The 26,989-nt window shown below is 35.9% G+C and overlaps 2 protein-coding genes across 2 annotated transcripts in view; one reads left to right on the top strand and one right to left on the bottom strand.

Moving 5' to 3' along the window:
- Positions 1-8,163: 8,163 nt before the first annotated feature.
- ANKRD49 (ankyrin repeat domain 49) lies at positions 8,164-13,843 on the bottom strand. Its single transcript, XM_012660033.1, has 3 exons — positions 13,778-13,843; positions 10,876-11,230; positions 8,164-9,671 (listed from the first exon to the last, which is right to left on the bottom strand). The coding sequence occupies exons 2-3, from the start codon at positions 11,131-11,133 to the stop codon at positions 9,210-9,212; spliced, it is 720 nt and encodes a 239-aa protein (XP_012515487.1). The 5' UTR covers positions 11,134-11,230; positions 13,778-13,843; the 3' UTR covers positions 8,164-9,209.
- A 1,098-nt stretch (positions 13,844-14,941) lies between these two features.
- Positions 14,942-26,989, top strand: part of MRE11A (MRE11 meiotic recombination 11 homolog A (S. cerevisiae)) — a 72,647-nt gene continuing 60,599 nt past the window's right edge. The window contains exons 1-6 of the mRNA XM_012660028.1: positions 14,942-15,050; positions 16,614-16,746; positions 20,779-20,939; positions 21,555-21,642; positions 22,791-22,932; positions 24,839-24,953. Coding sequence (XP_012515482.1) covers positions 15,031-15,050; positions 16,614-16,746; positions 20,779-20,939; positions 21,555-21,642; positions 22,791-22,932; positions 24,839-24,953 — 659 coding nt within the window. The 5' untranslated portion in view covers positions 14,942-15,030. The remainder of the gene's footprint in view (positions 15,051-16,613; positions 16,747-20,778; positions 20,940-21,554; positions 21,643-22,790; positions 22,933-24,838; positions 24,954-26,989) is intronic.

The raw sequence follows: 26,989 nt of genomic DNA, 5'->3' as shown, positions 1-26,989 counted from the left end.
GTTTTTTTTCTCAGTTTAGCTGTCATGTTGATTTCCTACTATGGAAGATGAGATTTATCCCTCTTTCATGCTCCCTACCTCATATATACTTACTGCTCCCTCATACTACCATTACAGATAAATTGAAATTTTGTCTAGAGCTGTTAGGTAGATAGTGAGGGATTCTGGGTCTCCTAGGGAGGAAAGTGGGTGCTGTTGCCCCATCTTGGTCCTGCCCAACCCTAATTCTCCATACCTGGGGGAGGAGGGAATACCTATGAATCTGCCAATCATAACTTAGTGTGCCAGCTGCAAAAGGATGCAGAGGACTCTCCAGCCCACAGGCCAAGCAGCATAGGTACCACAAAGTCCGGAAATTGACCTAGAACAACTACATGTGTAGTTAAGACTCTGGTCATGTGACTCCCAGCTGTCCAATCCACATGGTTCCATGGTGGCCTCTGGACAGTGAGGGAGGTCCCTATCTAGGCACTATAAAATAAGGCCCAGAACATAGCCAACCTCTCTCTTTGCCCTTCCTTTGACCCTCCCTTTGCTGTGACAATGGGTCTGGTCATATGTATTACACTCTGTAAACCTATATCTTGCTCTTGCCCTATAATCCTATTTTTCTTTCTTCAATAAACCTCATTTTCATGCTTGCCTAACTTTGGCATATCTGGTCATTCTTTAGCCATGAGCATGCCAAGAACTGACATTTCAGACTAAAATCTGACAGAACAATATTTAATGTTTACATTACTATGACTGTGTAAAGGTAAGTCACAGCTGAGCCATATAGTAATATTCTATGGTCATTTTCCCTTTCTGTACAACCTTCTAGTTGCCTGAAGCTAATAATTGTCTTGTTTTTTAATTTGCTTGGTTGTTTATGTCGTTATCATTAATTAATTTCCCAACTCTTCCTCCTGGTGTCAATCTCTTAATATGTGCAAACACATGAGGAATTTTATCAATTTCATCTTTGGAAAAGGCCCCTCTCACAAGGACTTCTGATCTGCTCCAGTCTGTACTGGCTACTCTCTAGGTCAGTAGTTGCATAGCTATTATCCAAAGATGACCCTTTACCATCCTGCCTCTCTCTGCATTGGATACTCTATTTTGCAGATCTCATCTTTTTCTCCTTTTTCGTTTACTCACTTGTTTGGTGGAGGATATGAAATTACTTAAAAAACATCACTTTCCAAAATAGACACAAGAAGAAATTTAACCTAATAGAAGTAGTTATAAAGCTATGACTATTAAAGATATTAAGTTCAAAATTAAAACCTATCTCATAAAGAACATATAAAGCTTCATTGGTGAATTCTCCCAAACATGTAAGCATGAAATAACACCAATCCTATGCAACCTCTTCCAGGAATTAGAAAAAAATGTTAACACTTCCCAACTCATTTTTATACAAAAATCTAAAAGAATATTATTAAAAAGGAAAATTATTGGTCAATCTCTCTCATGAAGATTAATGCAAATATTAAACAAAATGTTAGCAAATGTAACCCATCATGTTAAAAAATAACACATCACGATCAAGTTGTGATTGTTGTAGGAATGCAAGGTTGTTTAATTGAAGATCAAGCTACATTATTTACCGAATTCAAAAAATAAAAAGGAAGAAATTAAACAGTTATTATTAGCTGTCAACATGGTTGTACACATACAAAATTCAAATGAATGTACAGATAGGCTACTGGAATTAATAAATTTATCAAGGTCACTGGACGCATAGTCAACAGAAAAAATAAATTTTTCTTTTATATACAGCAACAAAAAAATAGAAAATGAAATATTAAAAAACTCACTTAGAATAGCATCAAAAGCTGCCAAATACATAAGAATAGATTTTTAAAAAGAGAAAGAAAAAGAATGCCACTAGAATACTCTAAAACATTATCAAAAAATTAATGGGCCGGGCGCGGTGGCTCACGCCTGTAATCCTAGCTCTCTGGGAGGCCAAGGCGGGTGGATTGTTTGAGCTCAGGAGTTCGAAACCAGCCTGAGCAAGAGCGAGACCCCCGTCTCTACTAAAATTAGAAAGAAATTAATTGGACAACTAAAAATATATAGAAAAATTAGCCGGGCATGGTGGCGCATGCCTGTAGTCCCAGCTACTCGGGAGGCTGAGGCAGGAGGATTGCTTGAGCCCAGGAGTTTGAGGTTGCTGTGAGCTAGGATGACACCACAGCACTCTAGCCCGGGCAACACAGTGAGCCTCTGTCTCAAAAAAAAAAAAAAAAATTAATGAATACCTAAATAAATGCAGAAATATGTTATAGCATATTCAAGAATTGTAATGCTGAATATTATAATGATGTTTATTCTCCTGAAATGTATCTATAAATTTAATATAATCGCAATCTGAATCTCAACAGGGTTGTTTTAAAATAGAAATTGACAAAAAGATTCTAAAATTGAAAGGTAAATACAATGGACCAAGAATGGCAAAAACAACTTTGAAGAATAAGAACAAAGTTGAAATATTTATATACAATCAGGATTTACTATAAAGCTACAGTATTAAAACTGTGATATTGGGGCAAAGACAGATCAGTGGAACGAAACAGACTCAACCATATATGATCACCAAATATATGACAAAGGTGTCACTGCAATGTCGTGTGTGTGTGTGTGTGTTAGTGAGGGGGCAGTCTTTTTAGTAAATGGCTTTGGGTAAATTGAATATTCATATGGGAAAAATGAACCTTGACTCCTAGCACACAGCAAACATAAGTATCAACTCAAAATGGATTATAGCACTAAAGGTAAAACACTAAGACTTCTAGATAATAACCATGAAAAAAAATCTTCATGATCTTGGAATAGGCAAATATTTCTTAAGCAGGAAACTGAAAGCACTAACTTTAAAGAAAAACAATAGATAAATTTATAGGTCATTAAAGTTAAGATATTCTCTTCATTTAAATCACCATTAAGAGTGTGAAAAGGCAAGCCACAGACTGGAAGAACATTTTTGCAATATGTATATCAAAAAAATGACTAGTATCCCGAATAGATAAAAAAACTCCTATAAATCACTAAGAAAAGTGTACACAGCCCAATGAGAAAATGGAGAAAGATGAACAAGCACCTCACAAAAGAGGAGATCCAAATAGCCAATCAGTACATAAAAATTGCTCCTGTCATTAGTTATCAGAATGATGCAAATTAAAGCTATAATGAAATATTATTACATATTCACTAGAATGGCTGTTAAACAAACAAACAAAAGGAACAAAAAGGAACAAACCTGGCAAGTAACAAAGGTTGGGAGGATATGGAGCAATTGGAACTCTCATTCCTCGCTGCTAAGCGTGTAAATTGGTGCAGCCACTGTGGAGAACTGGTTTGGCAGTTTTTACAAAAGCTGATTATAACTGTACCCTATGGCACCGCAGTCCTAATGCCAGGTATTTACTGAAATGTATAGTGTGTACAACAAAACCACATAGTAGGTTGATAAACATGTTTTTTTGGTACATTATGATTTTGATGTATTTCATCTTAGAATTAACTTTTAAAGTAAAAGTAATTGCCAAAATAAATTATACCATATGATTTTTACATTTAAATAACAAATTAAAAGAATTTTAGTAATAACATTAAGACATTGTCTTCTATTTCTCCAGTTTATACTTGGAACTGCTCTGACAGAGTTTGTTAGTTTCTCTTATCCTTTTTTTTATCTAGAAGCAAAGTGTGTGTGTTAACTTAATTGCCATTTTATCAGCAATGCAATAAAATAATTACATTTGTAATAGTACAACCTATTAAAAATCAGAATGTAACTGTCCCATCTCATATTCATAGAAATTGAATTTCTCTAAAAATAAGCTCATCTGACCTAAAGAGCAAATTTCCTAGATGCCAAAACTGGGAGTAGGAAGTGAATTTTTCTTAAAAACAACACCTAGTATTGGAGAGTTCTCCTTTTCGAAGTGTATATTTTAGCCCAATTTTTTTAGATGTGTTTAAGTGATTTCATCAAGAAAATACTAAAAATCAAAAGTAGAATCGATGATTATCTAATTTTTGGATGTACACTAAGAAATATTCGGCATACCTAACAAAATCTAAGGGAAACTGGCTTTACATAAAATTTACTTGCATGCTCATAAAAACAACTATGTGGCTGGCCAGGTTTATGAAATCTCCTGCCTTAGATTTTTGAAGACATACAGCAGGGGACATTTGACAATGTCTGGAGATATTTTTGGTTGTCATAACTGGGGGTGGGAGAGTGGGAGGTGCCACTGGTAGTAAGTGGAGGCTAGGAATGCTGCTAACATCCTGCAACGCACAGGATGCCCCCCACAGCAATTATTTGGTTCCAAATGTCAATAGTGTGGAGGTTGAGAAACGCTGACATACAGTTACCTTTCTGGATGGACTCCCAAACCACCTATTGTCCAAAGGTACAGACTAAAATCAAAAGAAAGGATGAAAGGAGCCTAACATAATTTTTCTTGTATTTGTTTCTCCTTATGAGGTTTGCATATCTTCTAATAGGAAATATACAAAAGCACATGAAAGCTATTATCATCTGAATTCTAGTGCTTTTTTTCTGGTACATACACTGAAGCATTTCATTGTTGTATCAGGTCTTCATATGATTCTCACAGCAGAGCTATGTCTTACTCCTAGAGTTGGTCCCTGCAATCGGTATACATATTCTTCATGAGTTATTAAATTGGAGTTTGGAAAAACCTAATAGACATCTGAACTTTTTTTTTAATGATGGCAGGCTCACTTTCTGGCCTCTCTCTCTCTCTCTCTCTCGATTGCTAAAAATTGCCTCTGTTTAAGGCAGCCGTATCTGAAAACAGAACTCTAATGACTACACAGGAGACAGTGCCCTTTCTGAACTCACATTATTTCTCTAACAATGTTTTCCTAACTGTCAAGTACTATACATCTAATAGAGACGAAATGCTGAACATATTGTAATAGAAAGTGAAGGACGAAAACAAATTGTGGAGCAGTTTGCGTTTAGATTTTATAAGCTATTTCTTTCATTAAGCTGATTTTCTGGCCTACAAATTCTGCTACCGTGAGATCCACTGGAGGATGTGGCCATGTCATTAAATTCATAGTGAGGACTATTAGATGTACCTGAGTTTTGAATTAAAGCGATGAACCAAAAATGAATGTTTTTGTGTTTTTATTCCTTTTGCTCAGCATTGACAAAACTTGGCATTGAGAGGCTGCACAGAGCATGAGCAATAAGCCATTCTTAATTTCAAGGCCCTGGATCCACTCTGGAAAATACATTTTCTCTCTGAACCTCATTTCCTTCTAGTCCTTGTAATTATTAATATTTGCTTCAATTCTTTTGCTTTATTTATTTATTCCTTGAGTTTTTCTTCAGTTGGAGCAAGACCCTTGATTCGTGGCAGGAACCTTTGGAAATGGGGTAGGCATTTTTTCTAGGAGTGGAGTTGCTCGGATTCTTGAAAAAAGCTTTATATTGCACATTTTACTGGAAGGTCATCAGACACTGTAGGAATATAAAGGAAAACCTACATATGGGATCTTTAAGAATCCAAATACCTAAAACAGGAAGGGCATTTCTGCTTGAAATGCTGGGGAACAGAACCACTCAATACCATTTTTTGAGTACCTTCATGCGATAGGTTCTTTACCTATGTCATTTATTCCTTACAACACTACAAGATAGATATTATGCCCATTTTACATATGAGAAAACTGAAGCTATTTGCCCAAAGTCACACTTACATGGCACTCAAGATTGGAACTCCGATTGTCTGACTTAAAGTTTAATGATCCTCATAACCATCATTCTATGTCTCCAGGGAATGATCAGGCATTTAGACTCACACTGTTTGATGGAGTAGCCACTAGTCAAATGTGGCTATTGAGAACTTGAAATGTAGTTAGTCTGAACTGAGATGTGCTATAAAATACACACTATATTTTGAAGACTTACTACAAAAATAGAAGGTATAATATCTAAATAATTTTTTAATATATATTTCATGTTGAAATCTCTTTTGGATGTTTAGACTAATATATATTAATTTCATCCATTTTTGTTTTAATATGGCTATTAGAAAAAACTTAAAATTACATATGTAGCTTGCATTATGATTCTATGTGATAGCTCTGGTGCAGATTGTTTCCACTGAGGTCCCCAGAAGTGAAATTTTGGGATTTCAAAGGGAAATTTCCAGGAATTTTACACATCAATCAGCTATGCTCAATCTTTATTAATTTACTATCTTCTGAATTTAATAAACATACATCCTAAATTCCCTTTAGAGAAAGCACTTCATATTTAACAAGTTGAACAGTCATCCTATTAATAGTAATGCTACAGAAGGACTGGAGCATCCTATGATAAACCAGCTATGGAAAAGGCATAATCAAAGATTTGATGATCTTATTTTGTAGGCAGCTGCATAGATTCCTAGAGCCATTGCAGGTAGGGTGAAGATGATATATGTGTTGATCAGGAATTGAGAGTTGATCCAGGGATTTCACTTTGGTATGGGATGTGTCTCAGAGTAGTCCCTGGACTTCTTTTGATCATGATCTTCTAGAATAGTGATGGATACCACAATAGAGGTCAAAGAATATAAATAAATGAATGTTTTCATACTATAGAACAAAGACTCTAAATCCCATCACTGTGGAAAGTTGTGGGCCAGAAGGCTCCCTGGAAAAGCATATTTAAGACTTATAAAAGCAAAGCCAACTAGTTTCACTGTGGGCCTAAGAATTATGTGTCCCTTGAACAATGACAAAAGTCACCTTTCCCTCAAGCATTTAAGTTAATCAAAATTAAGCCCTTAGTTAGGAAAAACTTAGTTTTTATTTTTTTAGTGACAGCATCTTACTGTTGCCCAGGTTGGTGTGTAGTGGTGCAGTCACAGCTCACTGTAACCTCGAACTCCTGGGCTCAAGTGATCCTCCTGCCTCAGCCTCCCTAGTAGCTGGGACTACAGGTGCATGTCACCATGACTGGCTGTTTTTTTTTCTTTTGTTTGTAGAGACAGGGTCTCACTATGTTGCCCAGGCTGGTGTCAAACTTCTGGCCTCAAGCAATCCTCCTGCCTCAGCCTCCCAAAGTATAGGTGTGAGCCATTGTGCCTGGCCCAGGTTTTATTTTTTAAAGTCTTTGTATAAATTTCCAAGATTAAATTGTTTGCAAACTTGGCTACTTAGCCTGCTTCAACTGGAAAGTACAGATAAGTGATATTGTCAAAAGCATGATTAATGAATGCCTTGTGTGGATAGAGCAGTCTAATAAATACTAAGGCAAGTATAAAGGAAGCAAACAATACAAATTCTGCCCTCAGGGATGGGATTTCTCTTCTATCTGGAGTTTGCTGTCTAGCACTGGTGAGTTAAGGCCTGAAAACAAGGGAGTAGTTACATCTCAGGTCCTTATCAGAAATAAAAAAGCTTTTTGAGGCCCACACTTAAATGGAAAGTTTACCTAGAATCGTGGATGCAACCCAATCTCAAGTGAGAAAGAAGCCATGGGCTCTGTGACTTTCAGACGAGGCAGCCTTGCTTAGCTGGCTACTTGGACAGATGGGGTCCTATTCTACCACTGTCAGTCAGTTGTACCTGTCCTTTAGTATCACTAACTTAGGCCAGATTACACAGAAAGCAACCTCTCACTTTCTACCACAACCCCTGTTAGAGTTACTAATACTGTGAAACCAAGAGAGTGTCTCTTAGCCAGACACTACAAAATTACTGAAGCTCTCCTAACTCTTGGGATCCTGTTTGTTGCAATGATTCAGTTCATTATCTTATCTTTAACTTTTTTGAGATGATCTAATTTGTTCTAACTATATATATTTGATTAAATAACATTATTACGTAGTCTTGGGTGATTGAGTCACATGGGTTAGCTTAAAAGAGATAATCCTTGGTGGACATTTAAAATATATAACTAAAGAAAAGGGCAATTGGTTTAGTTCCCTTCCCCTAGGGTGTTAGTTCTGGTGTTGAGAGGTTGAGAGAAAACTCTTTGGGATAAGTCACAGGGTGCTAGGTGGTCAATGGGAAATTGCTGCTGGAGAGATTGAGAGAGTAGATATTAAATAAATATATGCATGCTGGATGAATAGTTATGTTCTGGATCCAAGAAAGAGATAAATAGGTTAAAAAAAAAAGATGATTCATGCTTTTTTAGTTGTTCAAAACTTACACTTTATTTTTCTTGAATATTCATATTTATACTTTTTGTCACTATCCACAGTTTTCTTTTTAAGCCTGAGCCACTTTCTGATTTTAGCCCCAATGTAATAATCATCCCCTCACTCTTAGAATTCCTTTGCCCTTATCACTTTGCCTTTGTATGGTCTGTATAAAATGAAGATCTTGGAAAATCACTATTTCCTGTGAACTCATGAGTCTATATGAACAATACTCAAATCAGCAGGATTGGGCAGGTAAAGCCAGTTGGATAGCAGATATATTATGATCTCTTGGACCAAGGTATAGTTGTGGGTGCATGTCTAAAAGGTCATACTGATTCACCATTAGAATATGGATCACGTAGGCTGAACAGGGCGAGGTAGGACTGTCCACAGGATCGTGTCAATTGTGGTAGGGGAGGCAGTATACAACATTCATGTATTAAACACTTAGCTAACTGCTTCCTGAAAATGGTCTATGTTCTAAAGGACAAAGATCTAGGTTTTTTGGTGTTTTTTTTTAACTTATTAAGATTCAAGTTACTAATATGTTAGTTCTTCTGGTTCAAAATGAAAACAACTGGCTATGGTAATACAGAGAATACAGCTGAACTGCACCAGAATATTTAAGACCTTAAAGTTCAATTCTGAGTTATCTCACCTTATAAAAATATACATCAATATACTAAATACTCAACAAACATCCAGGATGTGGGATATTTAAAAATATATTTCTCTTGGATCAGCACCAAAAATATCATTAGGTTCTGTACAACCCGTGTCATGTTTCTAAGTATAGGCAGGTTAAAATTATTTCTGATAAAAATCACAAACTTCACAGAAATCATTAAAGATATATCCCAACAACTTTCAAATACATTTTGACATCAAGATCAGGCAATTCACTTGGAAGAGCATTATAATTAGTGCCACTAAGTTTCCAAAGTAAGACATTTGATGTCAACTTTGTATTAGGGGAATATTTTACATCTCACACAAGAGGCACTAATACTTAGAAACTTAAGAGAATTACTAGAACTGTTAAGACTGAGGTGAAGAATTTGTACAGCCTTCCACAATTTCAAAGAGGTAGTGATAGATACTTGTCCTCTTGGCGATATCAAATGCAGTTTCTTCCAAGTTGTTTCTCAGACCTGGTTTGATGTAACGGTTCATGAGGAGGAGTTCTAGGGTATCTTTGCTGTCTCTGTTCCCAGCGGCAAGATGCAAGGGGGTCAAGAGGCCTTTTGTTTGGGCATTGATGTCTGCATCATGCTGAAGTAAGAAAGAAGCCACTCTGGTGTTATTCCACTTACAAGCACTGTGCAGGGGGGTCCAGCCATCCACAGTCACTGCGTGAACATCTGCTCCTTGTGCAATCAGCTCACGGACAATATCCAAGTGTCCACTGTAGGCTGCTCGATGAAGAGGGGTATACTCATCTTCATCCCTAGTGTTCACGTCAGTGGCCTTTTCAGAAAGTAGTTTCCGCACTGTAGTAAGCTGAGAAGAAAAAAGAAATCTTTTAAAAACTCAAACCAAAACAATAAAGAAAATTTAACTGTCTTGTGTTAGATTTAACTAAGTTAAATAAAAACTTGTTAGCAAATGATTTTAAAATGAAAATAATTTAAGATTTCTTTTTTGGAAAGAGAGGACAACAGATGTACGAATGAACAAGTTAGTGTTAACCGTACTCTATGGCTTCTAATAATGAGATTCTCTGAATATTAAACCATACATTTACTCTTGGTCCAATTAAGGTTTATTGCACAAAAGCTATAGTCCTAGATGAATATAGGTTGTAACTGTATTTGGTATTTTATATTTCTTCTGTGAAAAAAAACGTAACTGATTTTTCTTGTAGTAGGATTATCACACCAATATATAAGTGTATAAAACCTTTAAAAATAAAACTTTTAGCAGAAGAATAAAGTAGTGACAAGGAAATCTAGGGATTCAAGAGCTCAATTCTTCTAAATACAACCTTAGAAACATGCCTTCAGGTCATGATTTTCAGTTTGTTCAATGGACCTCTGGTGGGCTGCAGCATGCTCTTGGGTTAAAAGTGATCTAAAATGCAAGACCCTTTTAGTTATTAGTTTACTAACACAGACATGGGGAAACTAAGTAAAATGAGGTGGAAGTGGCCGAGCATAAAGATCAGGCTTTTGATGTTAATTCTACTTGGATGATGCTAAGCAAATTAATATTTTCTGAATGTCAATTTCTTACTCTGTAAAAGAGAAGAAAATTACCTTTCTTGTGGGGATATGTGAGGATTAAATGTAGTAAGGCACCTAGTATAGTTGGCATTGAATGAGTGTTAATTTCCATCTTCTCTTTCCTAAATAATACATATCTATAGGATGATCCCAAGGACTTAATATAAATGATTTCAAAATATAAATGATTGCTTGCAATCTTTGTAGAGTTAATTACTCTTAAACCTCCAAACAGTACCTAATATGACATTTTATAGCTTAATATATACTTTCATGTAATATATCCTCATTTGATCCCCACGATCCTGTATAAAAAAGATAGGTATTATCATGGCCATTTTTATACATGAGAAAATAGAGGTTCAACAGCAGTAGGGTTTGCCCAAAGTTACAAACCAGAGATTCAGGGACAGGTCTGCTGGCTCCAACCCAATGCTTTTCCTACTGTTATGGTTCCCTCTGGTTTTTGTTTCTTTTTTTACCCGATTTTTTTCAGCAGCCCAAAGAAGCAATTTGCTTGGATCTTTTTCCATTTTTTTTTCTTGCAATTGATACCATTCTTCATTTTTTTCATCTTGTTCCTCATCTTCATCAGAATTGCCTACCCAGAGACTTTGAGTACCAGTGGGAATAAGGTGTCCATGTGTCTCCAACAATTCAAGTTGGTTAAAGTGTTCAGAAAAGTCCAAGGAATTCTCTGAGTCTCGTTTTCCATCATCATTTACTTTTTCTTTTTCCATTCTTACTGTTATTCTAAATAAAAAGCATTTCAAATTCCAGGGTATGAATAATCTTTCTAGAGATGAATTATGTCTATTTCATTTTATTCATCAAGATCTGAAATCATAAACACAAAAAATTATTAGCAAAACAGTAATCGAGGCTTTATCAACAGCATAGATAATGGTCTTGCAAACATACACAAATAAACCCCATCTAAACTCTTTGGTGTCTTCGCATGATACCCATTACATATACTAAATATTGGAGCTGACAGATTTCAGTAATCTATTACCTTTAATGGTCTAACTCTTCTTTTTGTTTTCTTCTACTAAGTCAACCATATTATCATAACTGTTTTATTATTATAACTATTGTTTCGAATCTATTGGTTTAGGTATTATGCTAAAAATGATGAATGCTTTAAGTTTTTAAAGTTTAACTAATATAATAAAGGCAAGTACATTTAAGATTTTTATAAAGTAGACACATAGATAATATAGAGCATGAAACAAAAACTTCTAGTTCCTAAAAAAACACTTCAAAGAATCAGGGATTCTTAAAGATAGAAGAGCCCCCAAAAGGACATCCGTCCTGATCTCTCATCAATGCAGGTATCTTTATCAAAACATCTGCACTAATGATGTATTTCTACTTTAATAATTTCAGGCCTAGGAAAATTCACTGCTTTAAAAGTAGTCCTATTCATTGATAGACAACTATAGTTCTTAGTTGGCTCCTTGTTTTGAACTGAATTTGGCTGTAAATTCACTCCTTCGTTTAACAAATATGAACAGAATGTCTGGTATGCGCCAGTCTCTGGGTACTAGGATTCAGTAATGAACGAGATCCACATATTCACCTTGAGGAGCTTGCTGTCTAGTGGAAGCAACTGGCAAAGACGACACAGTTAAGTACTATGATGGGATCACGTCTGGATGTCATGAGTATATTGGAGGGTCAAAATTCCTGTAGTCCAAAGGAATTAAAGAAAGCTTCCTGGAGGAAGTGATTTATTCTACTAGCCTGCTATATTAATTTATAAACCAATATCAGTTTAAAGAGTTACACAGCATATAAGCCTTAGTCAATTAAAGAAAATGATAATAACTAATAGGTAATTTAAAAATACCACTTCTCAGCCTCCCAACTATATTTGTTGAAATCTTATCAGTCTTTCAAGGCTCTTCTCAGATGTTATCTCTTTCATTCTTTCTTGATCCTCCCAATTATATCTGTGCTTTCTACCTTTTTTGGTGCTACATTTTGTCTTATTTCAGTCCCTTAAAAGATTATAAACTTAGGGATAGGGACCACATTTAACTTACATTTATGTCCCACTTGTATACAGCAGGCATTAAGAAATATTTGTAGCATTAAAGTCCCATCACTTGATTTTGCCTGGAATGGTTTCTGAGAAGTTCCAGAATTAAGCATATCCCTAAGATACTGATTCTTTCTACCTAATTTCATAAGATTAATAGTACACAATCGTAATGTGGTATTATATTTTATTACAAAGGGCAGAAGCACTAAATGCAAGTTTAAATCTATCAATCATGACCAGTAACTTCGCTGGGCCTGTTACTTCATTATAAAATGTAAGGATTGTGCTAAAGGATTTCTGAAACCCGTTCACCTTTTCAGTCTATTGAGAGACCTCACCAGAATTGCTTTGTGTTTTATTAGTCCTCTTAGAGTTACCACTTTTTCCTTTACTCTCAAACTAGCTCCTGAACCTTGCAACACAAAAGTGATCATGCATCAATTCATTAAACACTTAATGGATGACAATAAATAATGTAAATTTCACATGTAATTATATCAAATACAGTAACATTATAGCCCAGATCTTACTCCCCTCCCCCAACATGACTTTCCTTTTTGTAAAAACTCCTCTCTTCATATATAAATTCTGAATTTATAAATCCAGATACAATAAATTATGTATAAAATTTTCTTGGTATAGATAATTTAAAAAGTCAAACGCAGGTGTATCTACCTGATTCAGAGTTTAAAAAAAAATCGATCAAGGTTCTTATGTGATGATATTCCTGATATTCCATCAGGAAATGATAGGGTATGTTTCCTAACTTAAAGGGCACATTCCATTTTGAAAGAGATCCTATGTCAACTCCTCAAAAACAACTCAGTGACAGGCAGGGCTACAAACCCCCTTTTACAGGTGAAGGTGCTGAGGTTCGCATCGATTAAAACAACTTGCCCTAGATCAAAGGCTCTTTAATGGAACTGAAAGGCCAGATACTCTAATTCAAAAGTTCCACATTATTTTTCACTGCCCTACATTTTACCGTTTTCAGCACAAAGCAATAGAGATGTGCTCGAGAACACAGGGGCGACAATAAGGGGAAGCAGAGAAGAAAGGCCCGTAAACCAGAGGGTCTAAAGAGTGACAGTAAGGGAGAGGGCTGCCAGTTCCGGCCCTCTGGCACTGGTCACTCACAGGCCCGGGAGTTCCGCCTGAGGCCTTCCAACAGCCAAGAGCGGAGAAGCAGCTTTTGGCCTACCCCAGGGACCCAAGACGCGGCCTGACCTGCAGGGCTCGGCTGGGTCGACAGGACCCCGCCCGTACAAGCCCAAGAGTTCTCAGATGGCCCGAGTTTACCAAAAAGCGAGGTCCGGGACTTGGCTAGAGCTACCCACCTTATAGCAGGGAAAATCACCGCCGCAGATCTCGCTTCCGGGTTCGTCCCCTCGGTTGTTTAGGATTGGCTCCTGTTAGGGGGCGGGGCCTCGCCTCCACTTTCCCTCTCCCTCATGGGATTCGGCAGCCAATGAAAACCAAAGGGGGCTTAAAGCGTGTACGTCCTCCAGAAAGTATCGCGAGAGAAACAGATCCCGCCTAATTCAGCTTTATGGCCTGCGGGTTCTCAGAGGCAAGCTCGGGCAGTTCTGTTTGGTTTTCTTCTCACGAATTCCGCCGTTTCTTGCCCTGTAGAAGACAGCCTTGGGTCCCGATGGTGGGACTTTGAAGAGTCCAGGTGTGGGGTAATTTAGAAATCATATCCGTCTCCTATTGTTGCAGGTTCCCGGGCGGAAGGCCAGAGTGAATTGGACTCTCAGGGAAGAATGGGCTGAGTCGGCTGGGGACGGGTTCTAGAGGGCTCCTCGTTCTGACTTCTGAGTCCCGTGTTGAGGGAGAGGGGAGGCTTCTTATCCCGACAGAATCTGGAACTCAGGACGTGGGAGGGGTTGTTGCGCGGTGGCAGCCCTTCCTCTCCAAGTCTGTTGGCCATTTTCAGTTGTCCTGCTGGAGCCTAAAGTTGTTTTTCTGCAGACCACGTGTTTGTTTATTTACACTCGCTTTAAACACTAGCTTTTTGTTTATTTATACTACCTTCTTTTCAGAAACAAGCCCAGTCCTTTGAAAAAATCTTGTGTCTGAGCAGGAAATACAGGATTGTCTCCGTGCTCCGGAGTAAACCATGCATGCAACTTAAACATTTCTGCACATACAGAGTTGTTTGTGTGCTAAACCAGAACTATATGTGACCCTTTTTGCCCATTTATTTAACATACATTAATTTTCCATAAGAGTGTGGAAAGGGAAAATAGGAGATAAGTTTAATCATAGTGGTGAAACTAGAATGGCACATGAGATGTGTTGTTTTCTATTCTTAGCACATTAAAACAGTAAAAGTATACTAACTGCTTAGATGAAAATGAGACTTCCAAAATTGCTAACTACTCATGTAAGACATATGTACTGTGTACGGTTTCTATTATGTTGGTTAAATACATGCAGCCTTTTTAAAAATTTGTGTTTTATTATGTAGTTTTGTTTTCAGAATTTGCTGGAATTTGGAATCGAGTGTACTTTCTGACATATTTGAACATAGGACCCAGGGGTTCTTGGAGAGGAACCTGGTCCCAGAGGATCTGGACTGCCCGTAAAAATGAGTCCTGCAGATGCACTGTAAGCATGTGACTCCTAGAATCCTTTGTTACTTTGGGTTTCTAAAGCCCAACAGCTATGATCACCATGAAAGAAAACTTTTAAAATAAATTAGCAGTTTAATAAATTAGCAGTAAATAAAGAACCTGCCTATGAACAGGAATGTTAGTCATCAAAAAGGATATTTGGAATGTTTAAAAATCCATACTATGTGTTTATTAAGTAAAAGATAATACACAGCTATAGATTGGAGTTTTGCAGTAATTTGGTATAGTGCTATAGTATGTAAGTTTTGTTCTTAGGCTTTATCTTAAATTATCGAAGCTATAAACTTGAATTTTTGTGATGAAATCTTAGTGTAGTTCTCTTCAAGCAGATTTTTAGAATACATTGCTCTAGTATTGAATAAACTGTAAATGAATTTGAATAAAATCAAAATAAAAGGATTGTAAAAGTTACGTGGAAAAAAGTTCTCTGGGCCTTACCTCACTTTCTCCATTTGTATACTTGGAATAATAATGCCTTTCTCAAATTAATTTTGAGGTTTAAGTGAGAGAATTCATGTGAAAACACATAAATTGCTGTGGAAGCATGTAGTCAAGTGATCTCAAAAATATTCTGAACTACCTGCTTGTATATTGCAATCAGAACTGTGTGCATATCATTTTTGAAGTTTTTGAAGAGAGATCTTTTCTGGAAATATCTTTTGTATATAAAAATTTGAATTTTGCAAACATATACAATATATTTTTTAAAGTTTATTATGGTTTACAGAAAATAGCCTGAGTTTTCATTGTGGGTTTTAGTCCTGTTTCTGCCACTAGTTGTGTGATAAATCAGCTAATTTCTCTGTGTTTAGACTTCTCATTTTTCAGGGATAATAATGCCTGCATCTTTACTTGTGGGAGATGAGCTCAGATATACAAGTATTTTAAAGAATTAAAAATTACATGAAGTTTAAAAGTATATTAATAACTATTACATTTCTGCTTCACATGAAAATGCCTTTGAATACTAGTGAATTTAATTTAGATTGAAACAATTCTGTTGTGTTACTTGGCAAATTTATTAATGAAAAACTAACTTTCTATAGACAGTAATGTCGAGGAAGTGTCCTCAGGGACCTGAATGTAAATTACTAGCAATATTGATATAAAATCTACTTATAAACTTAGACGAATCCTTTTTAAAGTAACTCTGATTTTCCTGGAAAAGTGAAAAATTAGATAAATAGCAAGTTTAGATATAGGGGTCAAAGCCTCTTGGGTTTTTGCTGTGAAACAAAAGGGGAAAAAAAGCAAACTTTCAAGCCCAGTGTATAAAACAGGTTATTACAAGGTTATAAATTTTTAAAACAGAGAACCTTTATAAAATTCACGTACATTTGTTCTATATTGAATTAGTGGTTAGGGAAATTATGTGATGTTAATTACCTGTTGAATACTTAAGATTTTCAGACAAAGTCTAAGACTAGCAAAATGACTTTACTCTGTAACTGCTGTTACTTATCTTATAAGTTTAGGTCTCAATTTGTTTGAATATCCTTTCAGTGAATTATATTGAACTGTTTCTTCTTTAATACAGTGATGATGAAAATACATTTAAAATCTTAGTTGCAACAGATATTCATCTTGGATTTATGGAGAAAGATGCAGTCAGAGGAAATGATACATTTGTAACACTTGATGAAATTTTAAGACTTGCCCAGGAAAATGAAGTGAGTTTGGTTTGTGTTTGTGCAATTTCTACTATATTCCCTTAGTCAACAGGTTCTTTTCCCTTCTGAAGTCAGAGATTTGTGTTATAAGCTCAGGTGCACACTTTGCCTATTTGAATATCAGTGTACTAAAAGCCTAAAGCAGACTTTGTATGCTTTGTGTCCTTAATTCAAGTGGGAGCTACTTTTGTAAATAGTAAAATTTACAAATGTCTGTTAAAATTTATAAATGTCTATGGGGTGTTTACTGAGTGCAGGGTCCTGTGGCAGTTTCTATTTGAAATGTAAAGATGACTGTCATAAATTTGTGCTTTCAGAGAACATACATGCAAACCAGTATGTTTGTGGATAAGACAAATATCCACAATCCTCAGATGGAAGGTATGTGGCAAGAACCATAAGAAAATTATAAACAGCATTTCCTGAGAGTTTAGAGGTGGAAGAGATCACATTTAAATGAGGATAGCAAGGCAAACTTAATGAAGGAGGTGGCATTTAACATGGGCTTTGGAGGAGGGGTAGACTTATGACAAATGAGGAGCATGGAGAGTGGACATCCATTTGAAGCAGGAGTGAGGGCACAGAACTGAGACAATATGAGGAATGTTGGAGGACCAGCAGGTCAGTTTGGCTTACCATCAGGCCATGTGTTAGCAAGCATGCTGAAAGACTAGAAATGAGGGTTCAAGATGCATTAAGGAGGGCTTCAAATGCCAGATTGAGGAGTTTGTACCCAATTTATAAAAAGTCTTTTGGCAGCAGGGTATTATGGCATGAATTAGAGATCAGTTTGACGTTTTTTAAAAGTGCTGGCATTAGGGGTGGAAAAGGAAGTGAATTCAGGAGATATTACAAAGATAGGATTTGTCTTCTTTGGTTGTAGGACGTGGGGATGAGGGAAAAGGGGGTGAAATTGACTCCGAAGTGTGCTGGGTCTGAATGAGTGGCGGTACCAATAATAAAAACAAGTAAATAAGGAAGAAGTACTTTATGTGGGAAGGTGATGAATGCTGATTTAGACAAATTTAGAGTTGGAGATTCCAATAGGACATTCAGAGTAGTTCTAGCAGGCAGTTGAAACGTCAGTCTAGAGCCCAGGAGAGAGTTGGAGAATAAACATAAATGCTGCTGACTTGCAAATTAACAACTCTGACCTTGACTTTTCTGCAGTTTATCTGCAAGGCCTTTAGTTCTTCTTCTTAAATATATATGGAACCTCTCCACTACTCTATCTTGCCAATAACCTTAGTCCAAACCTTTTGTCATAGTTTGCTTGGACTGCAAACTTGGTCCTTCTACTTCCATTCTTTTCTCCTGCATCTATTTAGTGTAGCAGCCAAAGTGAACTTTTAAAATAATAAATCAGATCATACCACTCTGCTGCTTAAAATTTTCCAAATGGCCTTCCATTGTCTAGAATAAAATGCACACTACAAGGTTCAACTTGATGTGGGGCCCTACCAGGAGACTTTGTTTCCTACAGCTCTCTGCCTGGTTCACAGTCTGCATCCACACTGGCTTGTTCTACTTTGGGGCCTTTGCATGTTTGGTTCTCTCTGCTTGGAGCACCTTGATCTTAGCAGGGTTGACTTCTCAGTTCTCAGTTCAAGTCACCTTTTTGGAGAGGTCTTCCTTGATACCTCCAGGTACTCTTTTGTCATGTTACTCTGCTTTATTTTTTTTCTCATGGCAACATCTGAAATAATTCATTGAATTGTTATTTGTGTATTATATGTCTTCTTCACTAGAAGTGAAAAATCATCACCAGAGTGAAAAATCATGCTATATCCTAGTACCTAGAAAGGATCTAGAGAGCAGTAGGTACTCTTTTAAATTTTTTAATTGAATGGAGGGAATGGCTAGTATTGTCTCCTTTTAAGATGGATTCTTCTTCCCTGAGGGCAGAGAAACTTATGACCAAAGGAGGTCTGTTTCCTGCCAGAGAATCCTGCAAGTACTCCTTATTTTTTTAACTCTTAGGCCGTAAAACATTTTTTTTCCACTACTTTGTCCTTTCCTTCCCTTCTGTTTCCTCTGTTTCCCTTCCCTGCATCCCTTAATCTTAACTGCTCCACCCCTAATAGCCCCATGCTAGGATTTACGCATACTATTTTCACTCTTTCCCTTAATTTGTATTTTGTGTTTCTTACTTTTGAAGTCTAAGTTCTTCCTGACTTTTAAGTCCTCTGTTATATGGGCCCAGTGCCCTCTAACCAGCCTTATTTCTGTTGCCTAGTTCCTTGGACTCTTTGAAAACTTTCAATCTGGAATAATGTCAGTCTTATAGAAAAGTTGCAAGAGTAGTACAAAGAATTCCTTACCCTTCACCCAGATTTTCTAACATTTTATCACATTTGCTTTATCTTCTCTTTCTTTATACACACACAATTGTTTTTTCCTGAACCATCTGGAAGTAACTGGCATGTATAACCACAGTATGCGTATAAAAACTAGGAAATTCATATTGATTTAATACTATTATATAAAGATGTTGCCAGTTGTCCCTGTATTGTCTGGTATAGCAATTTGTGGGCAGGTTGGTATTGTCCAGGTTCTAATCCAGGATTACGTGTTGCATTTAGTTGTAATGTCTCTTTCCTCTACTTTAATCTGGTACATTTCCTGAATCTGCCTTTGTCTTTCATGACCCTGATGTTTTGAAGAGTACACAGGCCAGTTATTTTGTAGAATGTTCCTCAAACTGTATATATCCGGTATTTCCTCGTGATTAGATTCAAGTTTTGCACTGTTGGCAGGAACACCACAGAAGCAAGTTGAGTTCTTCTCAGTGTTTCCTGGAGTCACTAAAAGCCAGTTTTTAATAATATTTTTAAAAAATGGTTTAATAGTGGTGAAAAATATGTAACATAAAATTTACCATCTTAACCATTTTTAAATATGCAGTTCAGTAGTGTTAAGTACGTTCATATTGCTGTGCAGCCAATCTCTGGAGCTCTTTTCATCTTGCAAAAGTGATAACCTATTAAGCAACAACTCCTCATTCCCCCAATATATTTTTTGTTTGTTTTGTTGATTCCATGCCTTTGATTATGATCATTTTCTTACTTAAATCATGTTTGTTCTTGAAGCCTTACCTTAAATCCCACATTTTTATTAAAGTTCCCCTAGCTATTAATAGTATAGCCACAGTGATCTATATTTCAGTGTTCCTTTGTATAATTAAGAACTTAAGTTTCTTTAGGTAGATTGTGTACTTCTTGAAAGCGTGTTAGACCTTTTTTCCCTGTGATTTTCCTCCTTCACTGAGATTGTTCCTAGAACACTGTTCCTCAAAATCTCATTTATTCTTCATAGTACAACTCATATGCTCCATGTTAGCACATCCCTCGCGGACTCTATTCTTAGATGAATTGTGCTCCCCTGAGTTGGAATTCACTGTAATGTCATTTCTGTTGCTGGTTGTTGACATACCCATTCCAGGTTATGTCAGAGACCGACTTAACATTTAGGTGCATAGCAGTTTGTCTCGTCCGTTACAGTGTGCACATACTTAGGATAGGGATCATATTTTATTCACCATTGTATCCTCAGGACCCGGTATAGGGTCTTGTACCTCGTCAGTACTTAATGAGACAGGGACATCATCTATTTTGTAGATTGCTGTTTCCTTAGCTACCAGTACCTGTAGGAACTTTATGAATAATCCTTGAATGAATTGAGTGAATAATTTGAATTGAATTTGCTATCTCTTTCCTGTACTTTCTATTAAAGTGCTAAATTTGTGTTTGATTTGAATAATAAAAAAAGAAATATGATCACCTTGGGTGGCCTGGGTCAGGGACTTGGTGTACTAATTTGAAGATGGCTTTTTTGAAGATGGCTTGGTAACTTAAATTGGAGTGAGATTAATCGCCAGATTGAAAGGCCCTTTGGATAAATAAAATGTAAAATTTTAAATCATCTTACTTAATAGTGTCTTTTGTGAGATTTTTTTCTACCTTTTTCATCTATAGTTTACAAAAATTTTACCTGTAAAACCTACTAATTTTAACACCATTTTCTGTTGATTAGGTGGATTTTATTTTGTTAGGTGGTGATCTTTTTCATGAAAATAAGCCCTCAAGGAAAACGTTACATAGCTGCCTCGAGCTATTAAGAAAATACTGTATGGGTGATCGTCCTGTCCAGTTTGAAATTATCAGTGATCAGTCAGTCAACTTTGGTTTTAGTAAGTAAGTATATTTATGTGCTTGAGTGAATGATTACTTGTGTATAATACTTTCCATATAAGACACACAAACACATAAACTTGTATAGGTATAAGATCTTTTTGAAAGATGCGCTAGAAATTGCTAACATTCTTTGCCTCTGAGAAGAGGAGCTGGGGGCAGGAGTAGGCCGGAGACTTTCAGATGCACAGGTAGAGTAGTAAGTGATAAAGCTGAGGATTTTAAGCTAGGTCTTTTGGATTCTAAAGTACATGGGTTTTCTCCTCTCCCCACACTACAAATAAAAACCTTATACAAAGGTTTTCATAATTTTGAAGGCCTGTTAAGTTTTCCTTAATCATATGTACCACTCTTTCATACAATTCACAAACACCATTTATTGTTGTTGGGTTTTGTTTAAAATGTAGTATGTCAAGATATTTTCGAACTTTAATTGAAATGTATTGTTGCCTATGTTTGTTTGTTTTTTTCTTTTTTAAAGCTCCGAACTAGTGGTCATTTGCCAATTTAGATCATATATTTTGCCTATGATTGCATTAATATTCTGGAAGAGAATCTTAGGGAAAATAGCTTTTGTCCCTTTTAGAAACTTTACTTAACTTTTTTTTTTTTTTTAAGGTTTCCATGGGTGAACTACCAAGATGGCAATCTCAACATTTCAATTCCAGTGTTTAGTATTCATGGCAATCATGATGATCCCACAGGGGTAATTATTGTTTTCTTACAGTTCAAATTTTAGAAATGTTTAGTTTAGTTTGTGGAAAATATTCCTCCCCATTTTCCCAGCAATTTATAGTCGAATTGAATCAGAAAGTCAAACTGACTTTTTAATCATTCATATAAGTTTTTATACTGCTTTTTAGGTTTTTTTTTTTTTAATCTGGAATAAGAATTGGTGTATGAGCTATGTTTTTACTCCATGAGTGCTAAGGTTAACAATAAGTAGCCAGGGCCGGGCGCGATGGCTCACGCCTGTAATCCTAGCACTCTGGGAGGCCGAGGCTGGTGGATCGCTTGAGGTCAGGAGTTCCAGACCAGCCTGAGCAAGAGCAAGACCCCGTCTCTACTAAAAATAGAAAGAAATTAGCCGGACAACTAAAAATATATAGAAAAAATTAGCCGGGCATGGTGGCGCATGCCTGTAGTCCCAGCTACTTGGGAGGCTGAGGCAGGAGGATTGCTTGAGCCCAGGAGTTTGAGGTTGCTGTGAGCTAGGCTGATGCCATGGCACTCTAGCCCGGGCAACAGAGTGAGACTCTATCTCAAAAAAAAAAAAAACAAAAAAACGATAAGTAGCCAGGAGTAGGAATAAATATCTAATATTTGTAAAGTGCTTTACGGTTTACTATTGGTTTTTTATCTGTCTTATAAAATCTCACTTACAGGAAATGATTGTGTCACAAACATCTTTAAATCTATATTAGATTATTTTATTACAGATTTGATGTGGCAGTAAAATTAGAGATCCTAAACTCAAAGTCTCTTTTTGTTTTATCTAGTTATTAATATTATGAATCACTAATTATAGTCTTCTTTCCCCAGGTTTTAAGAGGTCTGCTTAATATTACAAAGCATTTATTTCATGGCTGATGTTTATTTTTTAGTGGCCAAGACATCATGATAAGCTTTGATGAGATGTTAACTTTGTATTTAGCTTGTGATTCCAGTTGCTGTAGGTGATTTCAAATAGAAAAAAGGTGGCAAATACTTTTACTTTTGTAATTTTGTTTTGAGAAGACATCTTCATCTGTGTTTTTGTAACTAGTACATGAAGTATGCTTTTAACAGGTGATATGCATACAGATCACCTTTTTTTGTATACACATTAATATTCTTTGAAATTATTTTGCATAGGCAGATGCACTCTGTGCCCTGGATATTTTAAGTTGTGCTGGATTTGTAAATCACTTTGGACGTTCAATGTCTGTGGAGAAGATAGACATTAGTCCAGTTTTGCTTCAAAAAGGAAGCACAAAAATTGCACTATATGGTTTAGGTAAGATGGTTTTACTTTATTATTTTGTCAATAAGTGATTGTTTAAACAATTAGGAAATAAAATTTTGGAGATAACTTTGGAAAAAGTGGGGCAAATCTGATTATTCCTTATTGGTGAGTATAAAAAATGATGAAAGGTTTTGGTAAAAATTTTTTTGTATATAATAAGGACCAATAGCTGTTAATACTTGTTTTTAATAGCAGTTTGGGTGAAAAATATTTTTCCTTCACTATCTATTTGTTGTTTTTGTTTTTTTTTTCCCTTTAGACTCAGATAATGGAATCCTGAATGTTAGAATTATAGAATAATTAGCAAAACTGCATTTTGATATCTTGAAGTCTTTGAAAGTTCTAAAGCTTCACTTTCCAATACAGTAACCACTAGTTTACAGTCTTTGTCCAGCTTTCATAATCTCTTGCAAATAGAAAAGCATCATGGGTATTTATATTTTAGAGATATGGAAAGTGAAATCTGGGTATTATGTCTGATTTTGCAATTGATAGAGCAGGAAGTGAAATATACTTTTTTAAAAGAAAGCTTGTAACAGTTGTTTTAATCACTGCAATGTTAGGGATCAAGTCTCCAGAAAACGGTTTCTCCTACATTCAGACTAAGGACAGGTCCATTATGCCTCAGTCAGCACCAGAAACACATCTCTCCAGTCATCCATTTTCTGCCGACTCTTATCCTATTGTTCTTTCCTTAAATGAACTCTGTCTCCACCCTCCACCCCTACCCTCACCCCAACCCTTCCCTGTAAACTCTAGAAGTCTTTCTGTGATTGGCATAGTCCTCAGTGTTCTCATTTTCTTCTCTGAATGTTGCCTCCACTTTCTGACCTTTGGTGAAGCCCGGCTGGGCCCTGAGGTTCCTGTGTCTCATGCAGTTTTCTCACCCATGGTTTTTGGGCAGAGGAGGGGATCACTGTTCTCCTTGCTACCCACCACCACTTCCCTTCCTGCCTGCAAACACCCTGCTCCCTTGAAGCTTATGCCGTCTGGCTAAACTGCCTTCCCTTTCCCTCAGACTTTTTACCTACCTACCTACCTTTAATTTTGTCAGTGTTCTCAATGCTTCAATGCCTAAGTAGATTAACTTCCTAATGTCCTCGGCTTTGAATGCCTTGATTTTTTTGTCTCACTTATATGTTCTGCATTCTACCTCAGCTATATATTCCATTGGCCACACCCGAGGAATTCTCTTTGGGAGCTGGGCCACTTCTAGTTCCTATACTTCGACATTGTTGGCTTTTCCTCTAAGACCTTTTCTAATCAGTGTACCCTTGCCCTGTATTGTTATTCTCCATCTTAGTATCCTGGCTTTTCCCCCTTTTATAATATTTACAATTTGTAATTATTTTGTTGACTTGTTTTTGCTGGTCTCTTTCCCTAGACCAAGGTGAGCCTATGGAGTATAGAAAGAATTATTTGAAAGTCATTGAATTATTAAAAGGCATAATACTTTTATTTATTTATCTTTTGCTTTTATAATATAAATAAGAATACTGCGTTTTTAAATACTGAATCTCATCCCTTTCAATATCTGTTTCTGTGCATATTATGTATATGTCACATCAAAAGTATGTATACTTATGATTTATAATAAAAGGATAGTGAAAACTAGAAGTTTTAATAAGAATTTAAGCATAGGCAACTCACATTTTTATTCCACATTTTCCTGATTTTAAAGGTGTATACTCCTGAAATGGAAAACATTTTTTGAATACAATTAACTGCTGTCAAGAACCTGGAAATGCTCATTAGTCAATGATTCCGGAATTAAATATATCTCTAAACAGTAAAATGAAATACTTTGGGACAACACATAATTTAGAAGCAAAATATATTCATTTTTTTTAAACCAAAGTAAGAAAACAATTTAAAAATAATGTAATGTCCATTTCAGGCTCCATTCCAGATGAAAGGCTCTATCGAATGTTTGTCAATAAAAAAGTAACAATGTTGAGACCAAAAGAAGACGAGAACTCTTGGTTTAACTTATTTGTGATTCATCAGAACAGGTAAAAGTATTCTCTGAAAATTTTTGAGCCAAGTACTGCGATTTCCCAAATCTCTGTTTCTAAGCTCATCAATTTCAGTTAAATGCCCTGAATCTTTTAAGGTTGTTAGTACAGGATCAAGCAAAACTTAGCTTTGTGTGACTTTGTTTTGAAAATTTTCTTAGTATATATTAATACCTCTAAAAGAATATTTTTAACATATGGATAAGCCATAATAATAACCATAGAATTAATATTCCTAAATTCAGCAAAAATACAGAATCTTATCAGTACATTATCCCATCCCTTTCCTTGATCCTATCTGCCTCATTATTCTTAATTTTGGATTAATCATTCCATTACTTTTCTTTATTGTTTATTCATATATATATTCATGATTGTATCATGCTGTATATTTAATAGTTAATGCTCAGCGTTACATTACTGAGATTTCATCCATTTTGCTGCATAGAAATGTAATTCATTTTTACTGATGTGAATAGTTAATGAACATGTCATTCGCTTTTTGTGATTTTTGCTTTTATACACCTTGCTGTAATAAACATTCTTAGACACATCTCCCAGTGCATATATGCAGGTGTTCCAGAATTATGTAAATATATAACTAGATTAGCTTTCTTTTATTAGTAGTTTTAAGAAGTCTAATCTGTTGTTAAGGTACAGGATTGATTGAAAGGAAGAGAGACTTAAAGAAGCAAGAGTTATTATGTGAGCATTGCAGTAAAAAATGTGAGATTGGGACAGTGATGGCAGTGAGATGGGAGGGACAAACCTGAGAAGTTGTAGACAACGGATCTGAGGGACTTGAGGCCAGATTATATAATTTATTATAGCCATCCCTCTGCATCCAAGGGGGGGTTGGTTCCAGGATGCTCTGTGGATTTCAAAATCCTCAGATACTCAAATCCCTTATATAAAATGGAGTAGTATTTGCATATAACCTATACACATCTTCCTGTATACTTTAAATCTAGATTACTTATGCTACCTAGTACAATGTAAATGCTATGCAAATATTTGTCACACTGTATTGTTTTTAAAATTTGTATTATTTTTTATTGTTGTATTGGTATTTTTTTTTTAATATCTTGGATTCATGATTGGTTGAATCCAAGAAATGGTGGATATAGAGGGTCAGCTGTGTTGAACACATTTATTGGATGCAGACTATCTGTGCATTTACTGAATGCAAACTTATGCTCAGAGTTGGATAAAAGAAAGAGTTTAGGAGGCTGACTTGTATTGCCTTATGTGTTGAGTTTACTAATGAACAGTGTGAGTTTCAAAGAAGGATCAGGCCAGAGTTTTGATATGTGTGGTCTCCATGTACCTTTTCACCACTGGAAGTTTTTCCTTCTCTTGCTTGGGGCTTCCCAGTTCTGTCACACTTTGTACTGTGCTAAAGTAGGAATAAGTTGGAAGGGAAAATCATAAGAAATTCCAAGAATTTCAGCCAGGATAAAAGGTAGAATGGCAGCATTGGTAAGGGGAAGGGGTAGTCAACATACGATGTTGATTTGTCTCATTGTTGGTGATGTTAGCCCTGATCCTTTGATTAAGGGGGGTGTATACCAGGTTTCTTCACTGTAAAATTTCCATTTTCTGCTTCATAATTAATAAGCGTTTTGAGAAAAATACTTTGAGGCTCTGCAAATATCCTGTTTCACTTCAAACTTTCACCTAAGATCCATTGGTAATCTTGTTTCCGGCAATTAATACTGTGGTGTTGTAATATTGACTTTTTATTTCCCTTGTTCTGTCAATTTATTAATTGGAATTTTTCTGTAAAGAAGGTTTGTCCCTTCTTCTTTTCCATTTATTTACTTATTCAGTTATTTATTTATGTTATTATGGATTTAAGGATCTTTATTTTATTCTTCGCGTTATAATCCAGTACTATCAGTTTTTTTGTCATTGCTGTTCATCAGATTGTTTCAGCTTTGACCATTGCAGGCTCTTTTCTTTCCTTTTCTTCTTTTCCTTTCCTTTTTTTTTTTTTTTTTTTTTTAGCATGTCCTTAGCTTTATGACACCACA

This window comes from Propithecus coquereli, unplaced genomic scaffold (assembly GCF_000956105.1).
Source record: "Propithecus coquereli isolate 6110/MARCELLA unplaced genomic scaffold, Pcoq_1.0 Scaffold65, whole genome shotgun sequence".
Lineage (NCBI taxonomy): Eukaryota > Metazoa > Chordata > Mammalia > Primates > Indriidae > Propithecus > Propithecus coquereli.
Note: the sequence above shows the minus strand (reverse complement) of the source record. Positions and strands in the feature narration are given on the sequence as shown.